The 18,620-nt window shown below is 36.5% G+C and overlaps 1 protein-coding gene across 1 annotated transcript in view; it reads right to left on the bottom strand.

Moving 5' to 3' along the window:
- Positions 1 to 1,590: 1,590 nt before the first annotated feature.
- The window catches only part of DSG1 (desmoglein 1), a 30,638-nt gene continuing 13,608 nt past the window's right edge, over positions 1,591 to 18,620 (bottom strand). The window contains exons 6-15 of the mRNA XM_008690939.1: positions 16,887 to 17,053; positions 15,044 to 15,178; positions 14,550 to 14,735; positions 12,210 to 12,469; positions 10,994 to 11,133; positions 9,050 to 9,373; positions 7,519 to 7,652; positions 7,113 to 7,185; positions 4,891 to 5,099; positions 1,591 to 2,637 (exon numbers count right to left, since the gene is read on the bottom strand). Of these exons, the coding sequence (XP_008689161.1) occupies positions 1,591 to 2,637; positions 4,891 to 5,099; positions 7,113 to 7,185; positions 7,519 to 7,652; positions 9,050 to 9,373; positions 10,994 to 11,133; positions 12,210 to 12,469; positions 14,550 to 14,735; positions 15,044 to 15,178; positions 16,887 to 17,053 (2,675 nt within the window). The remainder of the gene's footprint in view (positions 2,638 to 4,890; positions 5,100 to 7,112; positions 7,186 to 7,518; positions 7,653 to 9,049; positions 9,374 to 10,993; positions 11,134 to 12,209; positions 12,470 to 14,549; positions 14,736 to 15,043; positions 15,179 to 16,886; positions 17,054 to 18,620) is intronic.

An 18,620-nucleotide genomic window follows, 5' to 3' on the forward strand; every position in this document is an offset into this window, starting at 1 on the left:
CAGGAAATACTATATAGCAAACACACAGAAATGACATATCATAAATAATACATTATTAAATTTTGAAGCTATAAAAATATATCATACTATATAATTTGGGAACTATCTATAAATTGGAGCATTGTATAAGCCAAGAGCTTATTGACAAATCAAATCAGGAATGTAAGATTTATTCTAGTGAGAAAATTTAGTTAGGGAGTGAGATAGAGTAAGGCTATGGGGTTGTCTAGTACAATTTCATTTGTGTTAACACAATACCATCAACTCTGTTAAAAGTTATTAGTTGACCCCTTTAAAATAGCAGCAGAGGGTTGTTTTTAAAAGTGCTAAACTCAATTAAAACTAATAGTACGGTATTACTTTACAGAACAATTCTAACTTTTCCCATTAAACATTTTACATGTTCTAAAAAATTTTTTTAGATTCCCTTAAAAAAAAATTCCCCCAAAGCTTAACCATACTGCAGGCTTTTTTTTTCTTTTTTTCACAGCTCAGATTAAGTAAATTATTTTAACTTCAGAGATGTATAATAAAGAGCTGGATATAGATGAATAAGACTTACTAAATACACATCTGAAAATACAATGTGGCTTCCATCTGCTTCTTTGGAAGGTAATTTACCATTAGGGATGACAACCAGGTCAGGTGTCACTTGCTTCAGTCAGAAAAGTACACTTGGCAAGTTTACACTGTTAGGTCAGAGCCACAGTGATAAGGAGAAAAATGAGTGTGATATCCTGCAACCTCACCAGCATGCAATATTCATAAATACTGCATCTACTACTAAACACAAACTAGAATCAGAAAACTCCTTGACTCCATAGGAATTTTAGCTGAAGCCCCTTCTCAAGATTCAGGTTCAGATATTGTCAATTTTCCCCAAATGAATCTCACCCTATTGCCATTCTCTTATGGAAATTTCCTCCCAGGAAACATTTCCTAATTTGAGGTTTATTTTATCTAGTGCAATTATTAGGGTAGGAGCGCTTGGTGGCCTGTGAACTGGGTTGTGTAGCCAGATTTGTTTTCTTTAATGGTTAATTATGGTCTGAATATATGATTGGATTTTTATTTCTCTTATCTGTGAAATTGACCAGGTACTTGGCACATATTTCAAATTCTTCCTGCATACGTGAGCTCATATTACATCTTTAGTCCTTTTTGAATATTGCCTGAGCTACATGGCAAATCAAAACAGAGCAAGGAGAATGGTGCCAATAGCCATCTTAAGGCCATTGCTTTTGCATGACTGAGTTTAATTTATTCCATGTGCTGGAGGTACAGGACTGGCCACACAGAAGCAAAGAAGACCCTACAGGCCATACAGGCACAAAGAAGACCCTGTCTCAGGTTTTAATTCACTGTCATGATTACATTACTATTAATGTAAGAAAAAATTTACAAATGCTAAGGAGAGCTCTTGCCCAAGAGCACTGTTTCATTCCATCTATTTTTCTCATTGTGGTTTTTCACCTCACTCCACAGTTACTTAGCACCCAGTTGTGCATCTTAAATCACACTGTTAGTTTTTTGGTGGTGGGAGTTGAATCTAAATCACCACTACTGAGAACAAGTGTGCTGGGATCCTGGCTACTTCGTGTATTGTACTGTACTGTACTTTGTGATTCGACTTCGGGCTGTACTAGGGGAGGCAGATCCAAGAGTCTGGCTAAAGTGATGGTCAGAGGAGCTCCTCATGTGACCAATGGTAGCTGTGCCCCCCATGCCACTACTCAGGCCTCCACCTCCTCCCAGGCTGCTCAGCCCAATGCCACCACCACTTACTCCAGCTGCACTGCCAACCAGGCCACTGCCTCCGCTCATCCCAGCTGGGCCACTAATTCCACTTATGCCAGAGCCAGAAACAACTCTCTCTGTCACAATCACATTTTGGGTATTTGATAACTCAGGGTGTATACTTAGATTGCCCATCATGCCAGAAGCTGGTCGGATTACTCTTTCTGTCACTACCACATTTGATGACTCTCTAGGATCAGGCATGGTCAAAGAGGTGGGTAGACTTGAACTTGGTGCTATTACTCTTTCTGTGACTATAACGTTTGACCCATCTCTCAAGTCAGGCATCTCTAACATTCCATGCAAATCAGTGCCAGAGATTGGGCCTAGCACTCTCTCGGTCACCACTACGTTTGATGCGTGTCGATTATCATGAACATGGACAGAGGGCTTCAGAGTGCCAGAGGTGGTGTAAGACTCGGTCACAGTGACATTACCATAGCCCAGAGGATCAGGAATAGGCATAGGATGCTGTACACCAGGTCCTGAGGGGTAGGTGCTCTCAGAAATGACTGTGGTGGTGCCAAAATGTGGGGAGATGGGTGGGTGTCCACCACTGATGGGCTCTGTTCCCTGCTGAGGGCAAATCGGTTCGGTGCTCTCAGGTGGCCAAGAGGGATCAGGGTCTGGATATAGTTCAACTTCTTTTCCCAGGCTGATATCTGCCAACTTCTTAAATTTAGGCCCCAGTGTGTCCAAAAAGCTGTCATCCACGTCTTCTCCAATGAAGCTACAACAACCCACGGAGCCAGCAGGGGAACCTACACCTTCAATGTCATATATGAGCAAACAGTCATTGGATGGGCGTCCTTCATCTTCATCTGCATAGGCATATGCTTTCTGGATTTGTACAGGAAAGAGAAAATGAGATTATGGATACATATTTAGCAATAATAGAAGTCTTTATCATTCTTTTTTCTTCTGGGGCATTACCAAAGAGGAATATATAAGACAAAATTCTAACCTCTCCTAGAGATGCACTAAAAATCATTATATAATTTCTTGGAAGAATTTGGTTAGAAATTATTTTAACTGTAATCCTGTTAATACATTTTGATTTTTAAAATTTATTTAAATGGACTTCCCTCATCATAGTGCCCTTTGGATACAAAAACACATGCAAAAAATCACATGAATTATTTTAGAAGGAGGTACTTTAAAACACTGAACATGAAGTACACCAAATCATGGGGGGTTTTCTTTTCTTCTTCTTCTTTTTTTTTATGGTTTGTATAAAAAAGGTGGCTCACAGTTGATTTGGGTTCATTCAGGATTGCACTTTCCTTCCTCCATGGAGTGAATTTGGTGGTTCTGTGAAGATTTATTTCAATGTGGCTTTTTCAGCAAAACAACAGAACATTTGACTCTGGGTCTATGCCATTTTTGGATTCAGAACTGAAAGTTTTTAAAAATAGGATCTCCTTCAATTCAAAGTTAAAGCCCACAGACATGTGCACTTTTTTTCTTTAGGATTCATTTATTTATTTCAGAGAGCAAGCATGAGCAGGAGGGGCAGAGGAAGAGGGAGAGAGTATCTCAAGCAGATTCCCCACTGAACGCAGAGCCTGACATGGGGCTCCATCTCACAACCCTGAGATCATGACCTGAGCTGAAACGAAGAGTTGGATGCTCAACCAGCTGTGCCACGCCGGTGCCCCAAACATGTGCCCTTTTATTTCATTTTTGTAGTTCATAATATTGGTTTGTAGACTTTCAGGTTAAGTCTCAGAAATATCTTTATTAGCAAACCAAGTCATTTTGCCATTTCATTCCAAAATATTTTTGAATCCTTACTATTTGCCAGACACTCTATTAGGAACTTGGCAATGCAGTAGTGAACAAAAGCAGGTGAAGTCTCTCTCTCATATGGCTTACCTTTTAGTAGGATGAGACAGACAATACATAAACATATTTGTCAGCAGGTGTTAAGTGCAAGGTGAAGGGAAAGAGGGGCCAAGGACAGCATCTCATAAAGTGATGTTTGATCAGAGGGAAGAATAAAGCAGCAGGGTGAGGAAAGCACATAGAATGTCCTGGGCAGAAGGAGCTGCAAGGTGCAAAAGTTTTGAGGCAGAATTGTACTTTTCATGAAAATAACATGTATTTGTAGGGACATGGATAGGAAGCATTCCTGTGGATTCAGTAACAGATCTCTTACTATTATCTACTGCTATTTGAAAGGCTTTAATCAGTGTTTTTTTTCAAGGTATCAGCCACCCTCTAAACCAATAGTAGAGTCAAAGAAGGTATTTTAGGCCAGAATGTAGAAGGACATAGATCTATCAGAGACAGTTTCAGAAATAGGAAATCCCTGAAGGCTTAAGTATCATATGGTGTGTAGCCACAGACAATTCTGTCACTACCGGAGGATGGCAAAATTAATTCTTGCTGGTTCTTAGAATATTCTGGAAGTGTGCTATGGCTCTTGAATCCATACTTACTGAATGTTTACTGTGTGCCCGGAACTGAGCTAGGTACTGGCAACATGATGTAGAGAACATATGGACAAGGCACTAAAAACCACGGTAGACATATAAACATATTTTAGCAATGATAGGTTCTATAAAGTCTATACACAGAGCACTACAGAAATACAGATAAAGAAACATCAGTTCTATTTTGGATGTGAGGGTTACCGGTAAAATGTTCAGAGACACAGTGATATTTGAATAGACTCTTCAAAGACGAATAGGAGTTTATGAAAGAGATGATGGATAAAAGCATCCTGGGAGGGGCACAGCATAGGCAAAGGCATGGTGTGAATGAGGCAAAGACACTTGGTATGTGGGGCTGGTGGTAAGGAGTAACTGGAGAAAAGGGAAGGGATCATTTTATGAATAATCTTAATTTTCATAATAAGGAATTTAGACTTCATTGCTTTGGACAAATAGAGCTGGGAGCCATTGGCTATTTTTAAGTAGAGGAATAAAGTGATCAGTTCAGAATTATAGAAATTTTATCCAGCAGCAGTATGATTGTCAGGCATAGACTAGAGGCTGGGAATCTGCCAAAGCCCTGTTGAGAAATAGTGGCAGCCTGGAGTACAGCCAGAGGCACAGAATGGAGAGGAAGGCATGGCGCTTGAGAGCTTACCTGACAGAAGTAGCTTTCCATGAAGTTCATATTCAGACCTCCTTCTCTACATTCTCTCATAGAATTTCTTCTTAATGTTCCAGAATATTCTTGACATATCTCAGGTACTCCTGACGTTTTAACTCCTTCTGTTAGTTCAAATCCTGTTGTTCTTTCTCCTCCTCCCAGATCTTGCATTTCTCTGCCACCATACTCATTTGTGTAAACCCCTAAAAGTGTTGATAAAATTGTTTACTTTCTATAGTGTATTGTAGACGAAAAGTGAATAACTTTCTACAATGTGTGGTTTCTTCATTGAAGTAAAATAAAGGTGATACATAAAGCGCTATGAATACAATATTGAGTTCAAAATAATATTATTAATCAGTTTGTTAATTTGTTAGTTGTTTGATGTTAATTATTGGTTGCTAATTATGTGTCGTGCTGGAAGAGGGGAGCTGCACAGAGGTTATAAAAACCTATGCTTGAGTGAGTTTGATTTCAAATTGAGGGGGTTTGGGGGAAATACCCAAATTCTAAAAGTTAAATAGTATAAGAATACTCCCAACACATTAGAAGCACAGGGCATCCAGAGCAAGACCCGAGAACCACTGGCTTTCGGAGGAGAAGCCACGGCTGTGGTGAGGGGAAAGGTTTGCACGGAGAATCTTGGGTTTTCAGTTGGATATGACGGGTGACGAGAAGCCCGTTACCATATTTGAGGCAAGATGGACAAAATGATGGCTCAGACTATGAAAGAGCCATGGATAGGGAAAGTAGTGACAGTGGGGTAGGTGCCTCATGGCTTTAATATTTTAAAGATCTTGATTCTTAGGGACAGTGTGTTTTTCATCCTTTTATGACTTGTGCCAGATTTGTGTAAAGGCTTGTAGATGAAGTGAGGGGATAGATGCATAAGTAAATCCTGATGGATTTGATGATTTGACAAGTCTTGAGAACGGGTTGGGTGCCAAGAATAGGGAGATAGAAGAGTCAACCAGGGCTGCTGCTTTTGAGGGAGGATGTCGATGTCACTGACACAAATGGAAACATCGGGAAGAGAAATAGGTTTTAGAGGCCAGTGTGTCTAGTACTTTGAGTAAGGTGCAGTCCTACAAACATTCCTACGCCTCTCCTATTTTAGAGTTCAAAGTAGGAAAGTAATGACAACAAGTTTGAAAAAGACTGAGAGAAAAAGAAGAGAATCACTAACTTTGTTTACTCTGAGAAAAGGCAAAAACGGTATAACTGTTCTCAAAGATATAAAAAGTTTAAAAGGAATTTTTTTTTTTATTAGCGTGGTAGCTATGCCCTTGCTGTGAAATTCGAATTGTTCCCTTGTTTCTGCCTGCTAACTGGTCTAGACCCCTGTTTTAAGGCGTATTATCATTAGAGTCTTGGTGAACCGTGTGCAAGGAGAAATTCACCCCCTGCACATGGCCTCAGCCGAGAACTTGGAGAGATTCTGATACTGTTTCATCTGCTTACTTCTAATTTGAGAAATGGGACAAATCTTTTCAGGTCAACTTTATGCTCATGCTGAGAATGGATGCAGTTTTTTTCTTTGTCATGATAGCAGCTAAAGTCAGAGTGAGTTTGAATGCAGATATTTATTTTTATGGCTACAGTTCAGTAATAGAAATGTTTTTCTCCTCCTTATGATTTTCTTAATAGCAATTTCTTTTCTCCAACTTACTTTCTTGTAAGAATACAGTATTTTATATATATATATATATGGTATACAAACTATGTGTTAACCGACTGTTTATGTTAACAGTAAAGCATCCAGTAGTTAAGTAGTAGTTAAGTTTTGGGGGAGTCAAAAGTTAATACTTGTATTTTTGACTGATGGGAATCAGCATCCCTAACACCTGTGCTGTTCAAGGGTCAACTGTATCTTTTTTTTTTTTTTGGTAAATAATCTTTGCTCTATTAGACAGAAAACCTGGACCAGAGTTGACTTGTGGTTCTTCTCTCCTGTTTATAGAGGTCCTAACAGAGTCATCTCCCAAGTACTCTCTGATGATTGAGGAAGATTTTAAAAATTCGACTTGTAAGAATAGTAATTCCTATAAGTGTTTCCCTTACCACTTGATTTGCGAATTAGTCATTTAAAAACGAATGATAGAAACAATTTTAAAGACAAGATAATCGAGAAATAGTACGGTATGCAGAGACAGAACGAATTCCTTCTTAGTCATTGGAGCTATTAAAATTAAAAAGACGCAACAAAACCTTCTTACCTGAGGTGTCAATGCATTCAATTAGATTTGCATTGTCAGGGGGTATGGGTGGGACACAGACAGTGGTCACATCCTAAAAGACAAGAAACATGTCCCCATTTGTAGTGGCTCTTTTCTGTCTATCCTTATACATTGGGTTTGTTCTCAAAATAGACTCAGATTCTGAAAGAATATTATTTTCAAAACTTCTGAAATCCATTTAACACCTGCACTTCATTTCAGAAAGCCTTTCCTGGTTACTCCCATCTACTGTGGATGCACCTTTGACTTCTCTTCATTTTCCACACGGGCTGTCCCAGAACGAAGAATAGCACAGACTATGAGTGATCGCACGCATCTGGGTTCATGTGCCTGAGGCTGAGTTTCGGGGACTATCAAAGGCCATTTCTTAAAAGTTAGCACTTACTACGGGAGGCGGCTGTGGGCCTTCTACTGCCCATGAGTGAATTGCTCCATCTGAACATTCGGGGACGGGCTCAAAGCCAGCTCCCCCACCAGGGGCACCTCCACAGTCACAGCACATCAACAAAAATGGGACCACTGTTGGTGAAAGGATAGGAATATGGGAATTAGCAGCGGAACCACATTAATATAAAACAACTTGCTCTTTTATGATTAAATTTGAAACCCTAATATCATTGCATTTGACTTCAAAATTCTTATGAAAGTTTGGAAAACAAATGGAACAACGGTCAGATACCAAAGTCAATGTGAGCTTCAGTATACTAGACTGCAATCCATTTTAATTTGTTATATAGTATACATATGACAAATAGTATTATACCATTAAAACAGAGGAGTCTTTTCACTGTCGTTTCTCTGGAAAATATTAAAGGAGACAAAAAGGAGAGCTGCGGAGCACCGGCAATATGTTTGAATCTTTGTGTTCCCTCCTCCATGCCTTTACTTTTTTTCCTTTCACACATGCCTGCCTTTTTAATTTCAGCAGTAAAATCTTACTCATGCTTCAGGTAATTATTCCCTCTATTATTTTCCTCTACGTGGATTTTTTTCTTGACATGACTCCCACACAGAGAACATTACACTGTCTAACAATGTCTTTCTGTTAATCAGCTGGGTTTTCTTATTCACCTAAATACATTTCTATCACAGAGCCTATTATATAATATAATCTTGGTAAAGGATTTGGAATGAATGGACGGATGAAGGAAAGGATGTGTAAGTAGAAAATATGACAAAGGAAGGAAAGAAACAAGAATAAAGCAAGGTAGAGGGGAAGGAACATAGGATGGTTACAAGGGAGGGATGGTAAGAGAGGAAAGAAAGGAGGAAAAGAATCCTGTGTATTTTGTTTTCTTGAAGATGTGCTAGGCTTAGAGAAAGCTTTGAATCTAGAGGTATTTGACCCCAAATATATAATTTTTAAATCTTTTATTAACTACGCTACCCAAAGGCAATCAACAATAGGAAGAACAAGCTCAAAGTTAAAGTCAGATATTACTTGCATTAGACATAATCAATACCTGGGTGATTAAGTTACTTTTATAAAGTACTTAATTCTGAAGTCTTAAAATGTTGGTTAATAATTAATATGGCTAAAAGAGTGAAATTAGAGAATTATTTCTTCTCATGTATTTTATGTTACATTCTGCAAGTTTGCTTTCTCTATGTAACTGTTTCTGATTGTTTGGATCATCTCTGATTGTCTTCTTCACTCAAGTGGCAACCCGAACCTGCCTGTTATGGTGCTTTCCCATGGCCCTGAAATGAATGCAAAGAAGTTTTTATCCTCCACTGCACTATAGGGGTCAAGCAGTTTGATTTTTTTATCCTGTAGACCCAACAGGCATTTCTTGATCAGTGCACAAAATAAGAATTGGTAAAGTGTATTTTATCAAAGGATCAGAAAGCTTATCTCCTACCTATAATTTCAGGAAAGAGGGATACATATGAATGGAATTGTTAAAAGTACTTACATCCTAGGACCAAGAATCCCATGATGAGCAGTCCAATGCCGGCAGGACCAAAATGGACATTATCTGAAGGATTTAATCCATTTACCATTGGCTGGGTGCCAGGGGTGCCAGTGTTACTTTTGTCATCTGTGTTAGTATCAGTATCATCTCCATTCACACTTGTGCTAGTAACAGCAGGGCCAACTGTACCAGTACCCGCACTGCCTCCAGCAGTACCCCCGCTGCTTCCAGTACTGGTGCTATCAGTAACTTTTCCATTCTCAACCCAGCCAGAACCTTGAAGGTCAATATTAATTGTTCCAGTACAAGTTCTTCGAAGAGTATCTGCAACAAGATTCAAAAGGGAAGAAATATTTAATACAGTCAGTGTAAAAATCTTTGAACAATACAAAACCACTTTTTTTTGCATCAATATCGTATTTCAATGTCTTTATTCTCATCAATTTAGTAACTTCCCACATCATCCCTTGTTTGTGACTCAGTTTTTAAATAGAATCATGATGAAGATTAGTGCTCCTGAAAGACCGCCCCATATATTGAGAAGCATAAACAGTAAATGCCATGTCATGTGTGTGCTGTCATTCACCTTAGATAAATAAATCAGTCATATTCTGCATACTATTTAAATGAATGGAAGCCACTTGTATTTGTATTGTATATGCAGTAGTTAGTTGCTTTATTCTCTCCTAAATTACCTTGACAGGGATTCCTTCATTACATCTGCGCTATCTACTTCCCACAGGATTTGATTATATGATCATCTCTGATTAGGAACTGCTCAGGGCAGGAAACCCACAATGCTGAAAGTTCAAGGTGTGATTTTTTTTTCCTCCTTCAGAGATAAGATTTCCAAATTCTAGCATCCACTGTACAGCTATTAGGTTAGAAATGTGTCATAACTCTGAGGCTCTGGCTGGACATTGGTGATTATAATAATTCTTACTACAGTGTAGGAATGATGCTGATGGAACGTTATCCTTTTCTGTAGCCACTTGCAATTATTTATACGTAGTTATGTCTGAAGTAATTTTTAAAAATTCCATGATAAACTTTTTTTCTGCTCTCTTATTGAGATACTATAAATGACATATAACATTGTATGAACTTATATACACAGTGTGTCATTTTGATATACTTATATCTTGCAGTATGATCTCCACCATAGTGTTAGCTAACATCTCCATCACCTCACGTGATTACCATTTCTTTTTTGTGATGAGAACATTTAAGATCTACTATCTTAGGAACTTTTTAAGTATATAGCAACAGCACTGTCATTGATAATCACAAGGCAAGGCTCTGCATCAGATCCCCAGAACTTATTCGTCTTGTGACTGGAGGTTTGTATTTTTTGACCAACATCTCCGCATTTCCCCATCCCTTTGGTGGCCAGTCTAATTTTAATTTTGTTGGTCTGGAAAAGTAATATAAGCATGTTACTTCCAAATTGTTCACACAAAGTTGTACCTCAACTTTCCAAAAATTATGTAAAGTTAACTTTGTTTCTGGACTAATTATTTGAAAGTAACTTACAAATACAATTTAAAAATTTCATTTCTTGACATTAATAAGAACCAACATTGAACACCAGCACTCTTCTAAGTGCTTTACATGTAATAACTTCTGTAATATCTGTAAATCCATAATCTAGTGTCCCATTTTACAGAAGAAAAGCTGAGGAATAAATGGGTTTAATGACTTCTCTAAAGTCCCATAGCTACTAAGTGATGGTACAAGATACCAATCCAGTCTCACTCCAGAGCTCATGGACTTGGCCACTGAGTTATACGGTCTCTCATATTATTAAAAATTTGATTCTATAATACCTGATATGATTTTTTTTGTTACGAAAGGGTTATCTCAAAATATAACAATTAAAACTTAAATTTCTGAGTGTATATATAATTTCCTCTAGACAGGGATAAAGTTAAATTGATTTCTTACCATCTATAGATAAAATTGTTCCTTGGTATTTTCCACCAAGCATGTTGTACTGTTCCATGGTAACTCTATTTCTCAAAGTTATTATGCCTGTTTTTGAGTCAACATTGAGTAGGTTAGCTGGATTATTTCCCATTACATATCTGTATTTGAAGAAACAGTATGAATTAATGTTAGCTTTCTAAAACAGACAGATTTTGATTATAAAACACATGTTTCAAGTCAGGGGTCATAACCTCAGGATATCATTTTCAATTATTAGGGACTTTATTTTTTTTTCAGGGCAGGTGCCTTCTGTTTGAGGACATTCAGAAATAGAAAAGGTTTAAATGTAAGAAAAATGAATTGCTGGCAGCCATTTCTGCTGGAAAGATCTCTCATGCCCACTTGGATGTCAGAATAATCGTTGATTCTTGCAGTCTCATTTTCATTTGGTTTTGGCAGCATCGGAACTCTCCTGGAAGACCCAGATCCTGGGATCTCCTGGGCTGCTTCTAATTCTGAACTGTTCTCTTACCAAGGAAATTACTTCTCCATCAGCTTGGGGCTTCATTCTCTCCCTATTTTCACTCTCCCTCCCCATATACATACAGACTTTCTAGGACTTCTTTTGCATTTCCTTCTCATTTACGTATTTGTTAAACATTGGTTAGACAACTCTGTCTCAAGCACCATGCTAAACTCAAAAGACTAGAACTTCGAAAGGAGCAGAGTAGGGTGGGGAGGGTGGGATGGTCTGCCCTCAGTGAACTCACATCTGTGGAGTACAAGAGAGTTATCAATTTTAAATGCTGATTAAAGTGAAGGGAGTAACTGAAATTAGCTAACTAAATCTAATTGATTTCAACCTGGGCACATTTGCAATGGGAAAATCAGTCCGGGAAATCTTCTGGGGGAATAACCATGATATGTGGTATCAGCTAATTGGACAATAAAATACATAAACACAGAAATGTCAAACTTTCAAGATCCAGTATTTTCCACATTTTACATCTTCACCTTGTTTTCATCTTACTTTTTGCACAATTTTTAAAATATTTTTTTAAGGTCCAAGCTCTAAATTAAATAACAACTCAATAGTTAGTATTTTTTTGTGATTTAATGATGGTTTCAAAAATAATGAAAAATATTTTAATTCAGATACGTAAAATTTCTAAAAAGAACATATATACTTTAGTTCAATATATGGTAAAAATTATTTGGAAAATATCAGTCTTACCTAACAGTTGTTGAAGCTCGACCTGTGTCCTGGTCAATAGCTATAAAGTCTCCCACTTTATAATTCTGTCCCATGTTACTAGTTACTACATATGTCTTTGAACCTGGACGGAACACCGCACCTTCAATTACGTTTAACACAGTCACAGTGATTGCAGTTGCTGTGAGTTTGTATTGAGACATAATTGAATGGTGAAATTCAGCTTTATTTCTGACACCGAGACTAAGTTGCAGATTCTTCACATCTTCATAATCTAGTGGCTAGAAAATACAGAGTGAAATAGTTTTACCCTAAGGAAAAAAACCATTCTGGAAGAAAAACAAATCCTTTGATAATGGGCAAGAAAACTCTTACATCTCTTTCTTTAATTAAATATAAATACATACTCTATGTTTTATCTTTAATTCAATATAAATGCATGAAAATGTAGTAAGAAAAAAATCCAACTGCCCTAGATACTTCGTCAAAAAAGTTGAAAATATATGACATGAGTTTTAATTATCCATCAAAAGAACGTAAAAACTTAAAATAATATAGATGGTCAAATCCATGCATTTTGTAGTGCAAACACAGTTTATGTTAACTTCTGGGATTTCGGTTTTCTCACAAAGTAACTCTGTTTATTACAAAGTATGGGCCGAATATATAGTAGGTTCAATCATTTGGCTGGTTTTATCCATAAAGAACTATTTAGAAGAAATTTTACTTCTGTAAATGTGACTTCTTTCAATAAGCCCAGTAATTGAACAAAGTATAAAAATAATAAAAATCCTTATCTTCTTCAACATATTCTGGAAAAAAAATTGTTTCAAATAGCCATTTTTATTATGAAAGTTGGTGTCAATATCTACTACTTATGAAATTCACAAACAAGTACGCATTATGCCCATAAGTTCCAAATATATTTTTCTAAATTTTCACATGAGAGTAATTTAGATGACTCTCGATTCACACATCATACTCTCCACTTAGTAAAATCTTCTATCTTGGCTCCAATTTTGACTTTATTTGTAATTCAAGAATGGCTATCAAATCATGTATACATATACGTTACACATGCACACACATAATGAAGGAATTAATATATGATGTCATGCTTGGGAGAAAAATCAACATTACTCCTATTTTACAGATAGAGATATTGAGAATAAATAGACTACTCTTTTAAAGTAATATAGTAGTTTGGGGTGAAATGGATTAGGACTGTTTCCCCACATGCAATCAGATAGAATAGTGATGACAATATGAACTTAATAGCCAGAGAAACATACATTTGAATGTCAGCTGTACCACTTACTAGCTATCAGAACTTGAACGGTTACATACTCTCTCTCTCAACTTTAGTGCATTTATCTGGAATATGGGCATAGAACCTAATTTGTAAGGATGCCGTGAGAAAGAAACTAAAGCATCTACACCCTGCCTCAGTAAATGGAAGGTATAGGCATGGGAACACATTATGAAGACCTGAGATAAATGATCAGACATTCTTGTGGGAACAGAATTCCTTAGAAGTCTATTTCCCAGGACTATTCTTAAGAAAGGAAATGGTTAAAAAAGGGCTACATTTTGCCATAAAGAATACATATTGCATGTATCACACAGAATCCTTGCGTAGCTATTGCAGATTTAAAAAAGAGACTCCACAAGTCTTACAGCACAGGCTGAAACCTTTGCTATCAGCTGCCTATGAGTCACATTTTTTTTTCTCAAGTCTTAGAGGAAATTCCACCTCTGGTTCATGAGGTGGATCATTAATGTAGGGGGGACATAGGAGAATTCTGTTCACTTGGACCATATCATTGTTATATGGACCAAAGCTCTAGTATATTTATGTTGATGATAAGCCCTGGTCAGCAGCCACGGGGAGATGGGAATGTCATAATCCTATAATTACAGTAATTTAAATTTTATAAAAACATGCCAGAGAACTAAACTTTTAATTTACATGAGAAATATTCTCAGTGCATAACAATGTACAATGTTGACAAAGACATATTTTTTAAGGCCATGTGAAATCTGCTTAAAAAATACTCTTCAAACATCTAAAACAAAACCTTAAACGTAAAATAAGATTGATTTTTAGAAATGCTCTTAATTTATATGATCTGTGAAGGAGTAGTGTATTAATAGAAGAGAGTTTCAAGTTTAATCACTGTTTTCATAAAGTCACACAAGTGGAAAAACGGTAAAAAGCCCCCTAATCCTATATCATTTTAAAACACGGTAATTTTTATTCTTTCACCCCCTCAATTTTGTGACATGTTAACATTTTATCTTAAGACCGACATTTTGAAAAAGACCAAGAAAACAGAAATATTTAGGATAATTATACCATACCTTAATAACCTTTAAAATTCCCACATTTGTCCTTTCATTCATTTCTATGTCAAACCAACCTCCCTCATTTCCAGAGATAAAGAAAATTACTCCCATCCAGTTAGCTGAGTACTCTTCATCCAAATCGATTATTCTAATCTGGAGCAAATCTGAGTATAGAGCATTTTCTTCAATACTAATGGATTGCTGAAATGAGAAGCAAAAAAATCTTAACACCAACTGTGTGAGTGAGAGAAGAACTACCCTGGACTTACAAACAATGTTTATAGTCATTCACTATTTAGAAATGAGATTTGTGTTTATAGGCTCACGCTTCATTGTCCAAATACATATATTTTTCCTACATAGTATATAAACAAACACCAGGCAAAGTACTTGTCTACATTTGGGCTGTATGTGACTAAAGATAACATGGACCTCTGTAAGTAGAATTGTTTGAACAAATTTTAGAATGTAATGAACTGAAGTTATTAATTTCAAGGACAAATACTTACCGAAGGCAGTTCCATGTATGGGATGTTATCATTAACATCAAGGATTTTAATGTTGCACTCACACTCTGCTGACATACCGTCTGCCCCACCATCTCGGTCTGAGCCTCTCACAGCAAGGGAATACTGGCTATATTGCTAAAAGCACACATTACAAAAAAAAATATCACAGTTGATCCAGACAGTCCTTATTCTATCTCATGCAAAGTTCTTTTAAAAATGTTGGTTCAACATTTACTTAAATCTATGATCAAGATATGGGTAACACAGAATATTGAAAATCCACAGATCTCACATGAATCAGTATGGCAGTTGCCTCTTCTATTTCCAGCAATGCTTATCCAGCATCATTCAAGAGAAAGAACACGTTTAAAGGCCTCATGCCTTATTATATGTCCAAGAGCTGAAAAAGTTTATAAAGGGTAAAGTGGACCAAAATGCTTAGGAGGAGAGAGATTAAGGTTTACCAAGAATTTATGGCATGAAAATTCCATACCATAAATAATCGGCCCTATAATGTGCAAGAAAAATAGAGATAACGAATGGTTTACATTTCTGGGAGGCGAGGGTGGTGGGCTGAAGCAGTGGACTTATTGATAATCTATCTTCTTGATTCTACTCAATGGTGCTTAAATTTTTAGAAGTTGGCAAAAGCAATGAAGCCTTTCCCAGACACATGCGTACACACATCCTCATTCAAAATCGTGGATATAATTTTAGAGGACTCATAGTTAGAGACATCTTGAGGTCTCTCCATGAACTCCAGGTTAAAAATATCTGCTTTGGTGGCTTGCTAGCGACTTTAATTTTTAGAGCTCTTCACCCTAAACCTCATTTGACATTAAAGGACTCCCACTGGGCTCTTTAAGGAAGTTTGAGCGAGAAAAGTTAATAGTCAATTTCTTCGATGATTATTTTCAAAGAAGTGAAAAAGAAGATATAGATCACTTAGGAACTGCTAGGATTTGGATCATTAAAAAGTGAAAATCATCTGATTTATTCTAAGCCTAGGAGTCATTAACAGGGGAACTGTCATTTCAAAATAACTATGATAATTAAAATAAAATTTAATAAAGTATAAATTCAAAAGTGAAACTTCTTCATTTATATCCCTAGAATACACACAGGTCGGGTACATCCTACCAATATTTACAAAACAATGAAAAAGTTGATACTGTTATATTAAATAATGGGACCATATGTTATTAATAGAAACCATGCTGAGTCTAACTTGCTAACAATCACTAATTATTTTTCTTATTTGTAAATGAAAAGATTGGTCTAGATGTTACTCAGTTGCTATCCATCATTCTGATTCTGTGATACATTTCCCAAAGTGATGAGGAGGCTGTCAGTAGGTGAGATACAGGAAGGAAAAAGAAGAGTTCTGTTGTCAGATGAGCTTAGGATATTCTGGGTTAAAGAAAGAGAAACAAGTTACTTAGCCGGTAGGAATTCTTGGAGCTTCTACCATGTTCATGCATTGTGTCTTGCCAAGATGGGGAACATAATAGCAATTGTTTCTTAAATCTATTTCAATATAGATCACACTTTTTATTTTTTTAATAGAGCTTCTGCCTCTGCCTTATGGATATTCTTGTGTATTTTCAAGAACATAGTTTTCTTAAATTGACGCAAATATTAAGTAGGATTGAATGAAAATGACAGTTTAAAATGTATTTGAGGAATCCCCATTTTTTCATTCTGAAGATATTTATGTCATTACCATTATGTGAAAAAGTTATATAATTATATTGTTTTCTATTTTCTTTCTTTCTCAGGTACTCTTGCTTTTAGAATCACTTGCTTTGAAACTAACAAACCATTCAAAGGAAAAAAAAATTACCTCTCTGTCTAGAAAATTATTCATTGTTCGAATTTCTCCAGTGTTTCTGTTGATAATAAACATTGGTGAGTCAGAAGGTTCCTGTCTTATGATCTTGAAGGCTATTTTTGAGTTCAAATTATTTGGTTCATCTGCATCAGTAGCATTGAGTCTCATCACCAGCGTATCTAGAAATCAAGGAAAATTAGTTGCAAGTGGACAGTTTGCATTTTCATTAGAGTTTAGTATATTTGCTTTTCTTTTTTTTTTTTTTTAAAGATTTTATTTATTTATTTGACAGAGATAGAGACAGCCAGTGAGAGAGGGAACACAAGCAGGGGGAGTGGGAGAGGAAGAAGCAGGCTCATAGTGGAGGAGCCTGATGTGGGGCTCGATCCTAAAACGCCGGGATCACGCCCTGAGCCGAAGGCAGACGCTTAACCGCTGTGCCACCCAGGCGCCCCAGTATATTTGGTTTTCTAACAAGGTGTTGTTAGGGTTGGTTGGTCCATATAAAGTATGCACTACCATTTCTCCTTTCTACTTCTTCAACATATCATTAACTTACTCCTTTTTTTACCTTTGCCTTGACAAAAATATCACATTTTATCAGGAACTTATACCTTACTGATAATTAGAAAACAAAGAAATGTTTTAACTCTGCCTTTCCTTTTCTTAATCTAGTATAATACATTTTTTTAAGGCTGCTGTGGTGAAATAAAATGTTATGTATATAGCCAGACCAACGCTTTCCCAACTATAGAACTTTCTAGCTCTATGATTTTGGCTTCAGTTTCCACATCTGTAAATGTCCCCATTTACAGTACTGATAATAGTACTGTCTTCATTGAGTTCATGAGAGACTTAAACACTTTAATGAGAGAAAATCACAGAAAATTCAGTTTGACTAATGTACACTCCATAAATATATATTATTGTTCTGTTTTGCATGGTCCCCAGTGAAGTGCTAGGTAACTATTAGGCTGAAAGAGATGCTTGTTTAACTACATACTTTGTTTTATCCTTTATTTTTTCTGTGAATCTTATAACCCATTTCAGTGGAAACTGGGGAAGGAATAGCTGCCAGTGTTCATAAACTAGAAATCTCTACACTCAAGTCTGTTTCAAGCACAATTGTCCTGTCTGTAAACACAAATGTCACAGAGTATCTCCCTTCTCCCTTTCATTTTCTCTCTCAATCTCTGTGTGTATTTGTGTAATTCATTTCAGCATTCTTTTAAAAATATTTTCAGTAGGCAATTAATTAGGGCACATTCATATAGTAAGATCCAATGCCGCTGTTAAAAGGAATGAAGACATCTTCATTTCCTAATATGGAAAAATGTTAAAAATATATTTAAATAAAAATTTACATCATGGATTTGTTTGTAAAATATCTTCCCATTTGTTTCCGAAAGTATGTTTATATAATCATAAAACATATGTATCTCAGTAACAAATGATGGTGCTTGCCTCTTAAGAATGGTACTAGGGAAAACAAACATTGGATTTCTATTCCATTTTTACTTTCCATATTGTGTGAATTTTTACAACAAACATTTAAAAATGATATTTTAGAATGGATACCTAGTCAAAGTATAGGTATAGTATTTTAATGAATAAAAGTAAAATGTAGGAATTTTTAGAGTTTATAAGAAATTATCCCACTTGGGGCACCTGGGTGGCTCAGTCGTTAAGCATCTGCCTTCAGCTCAGGGCGTGATCACAGGGTCCTGGGATCAAGCCCCGCATTGG

This window comes from Ursus maritimus, unplaced genomic scaffold (assembly GCF_017311325.1).
Source record: "Ursus maritimus isolate PB19 unplaced genomic scaffold, ASM1731132v1 scaffold_18, whole genome shotgun sequence".
NCBI lineage: Eukaryota > Metazoa > Chordata > Mammalia > Carnivora > Ursidae > Ursus > Ursus maritimus.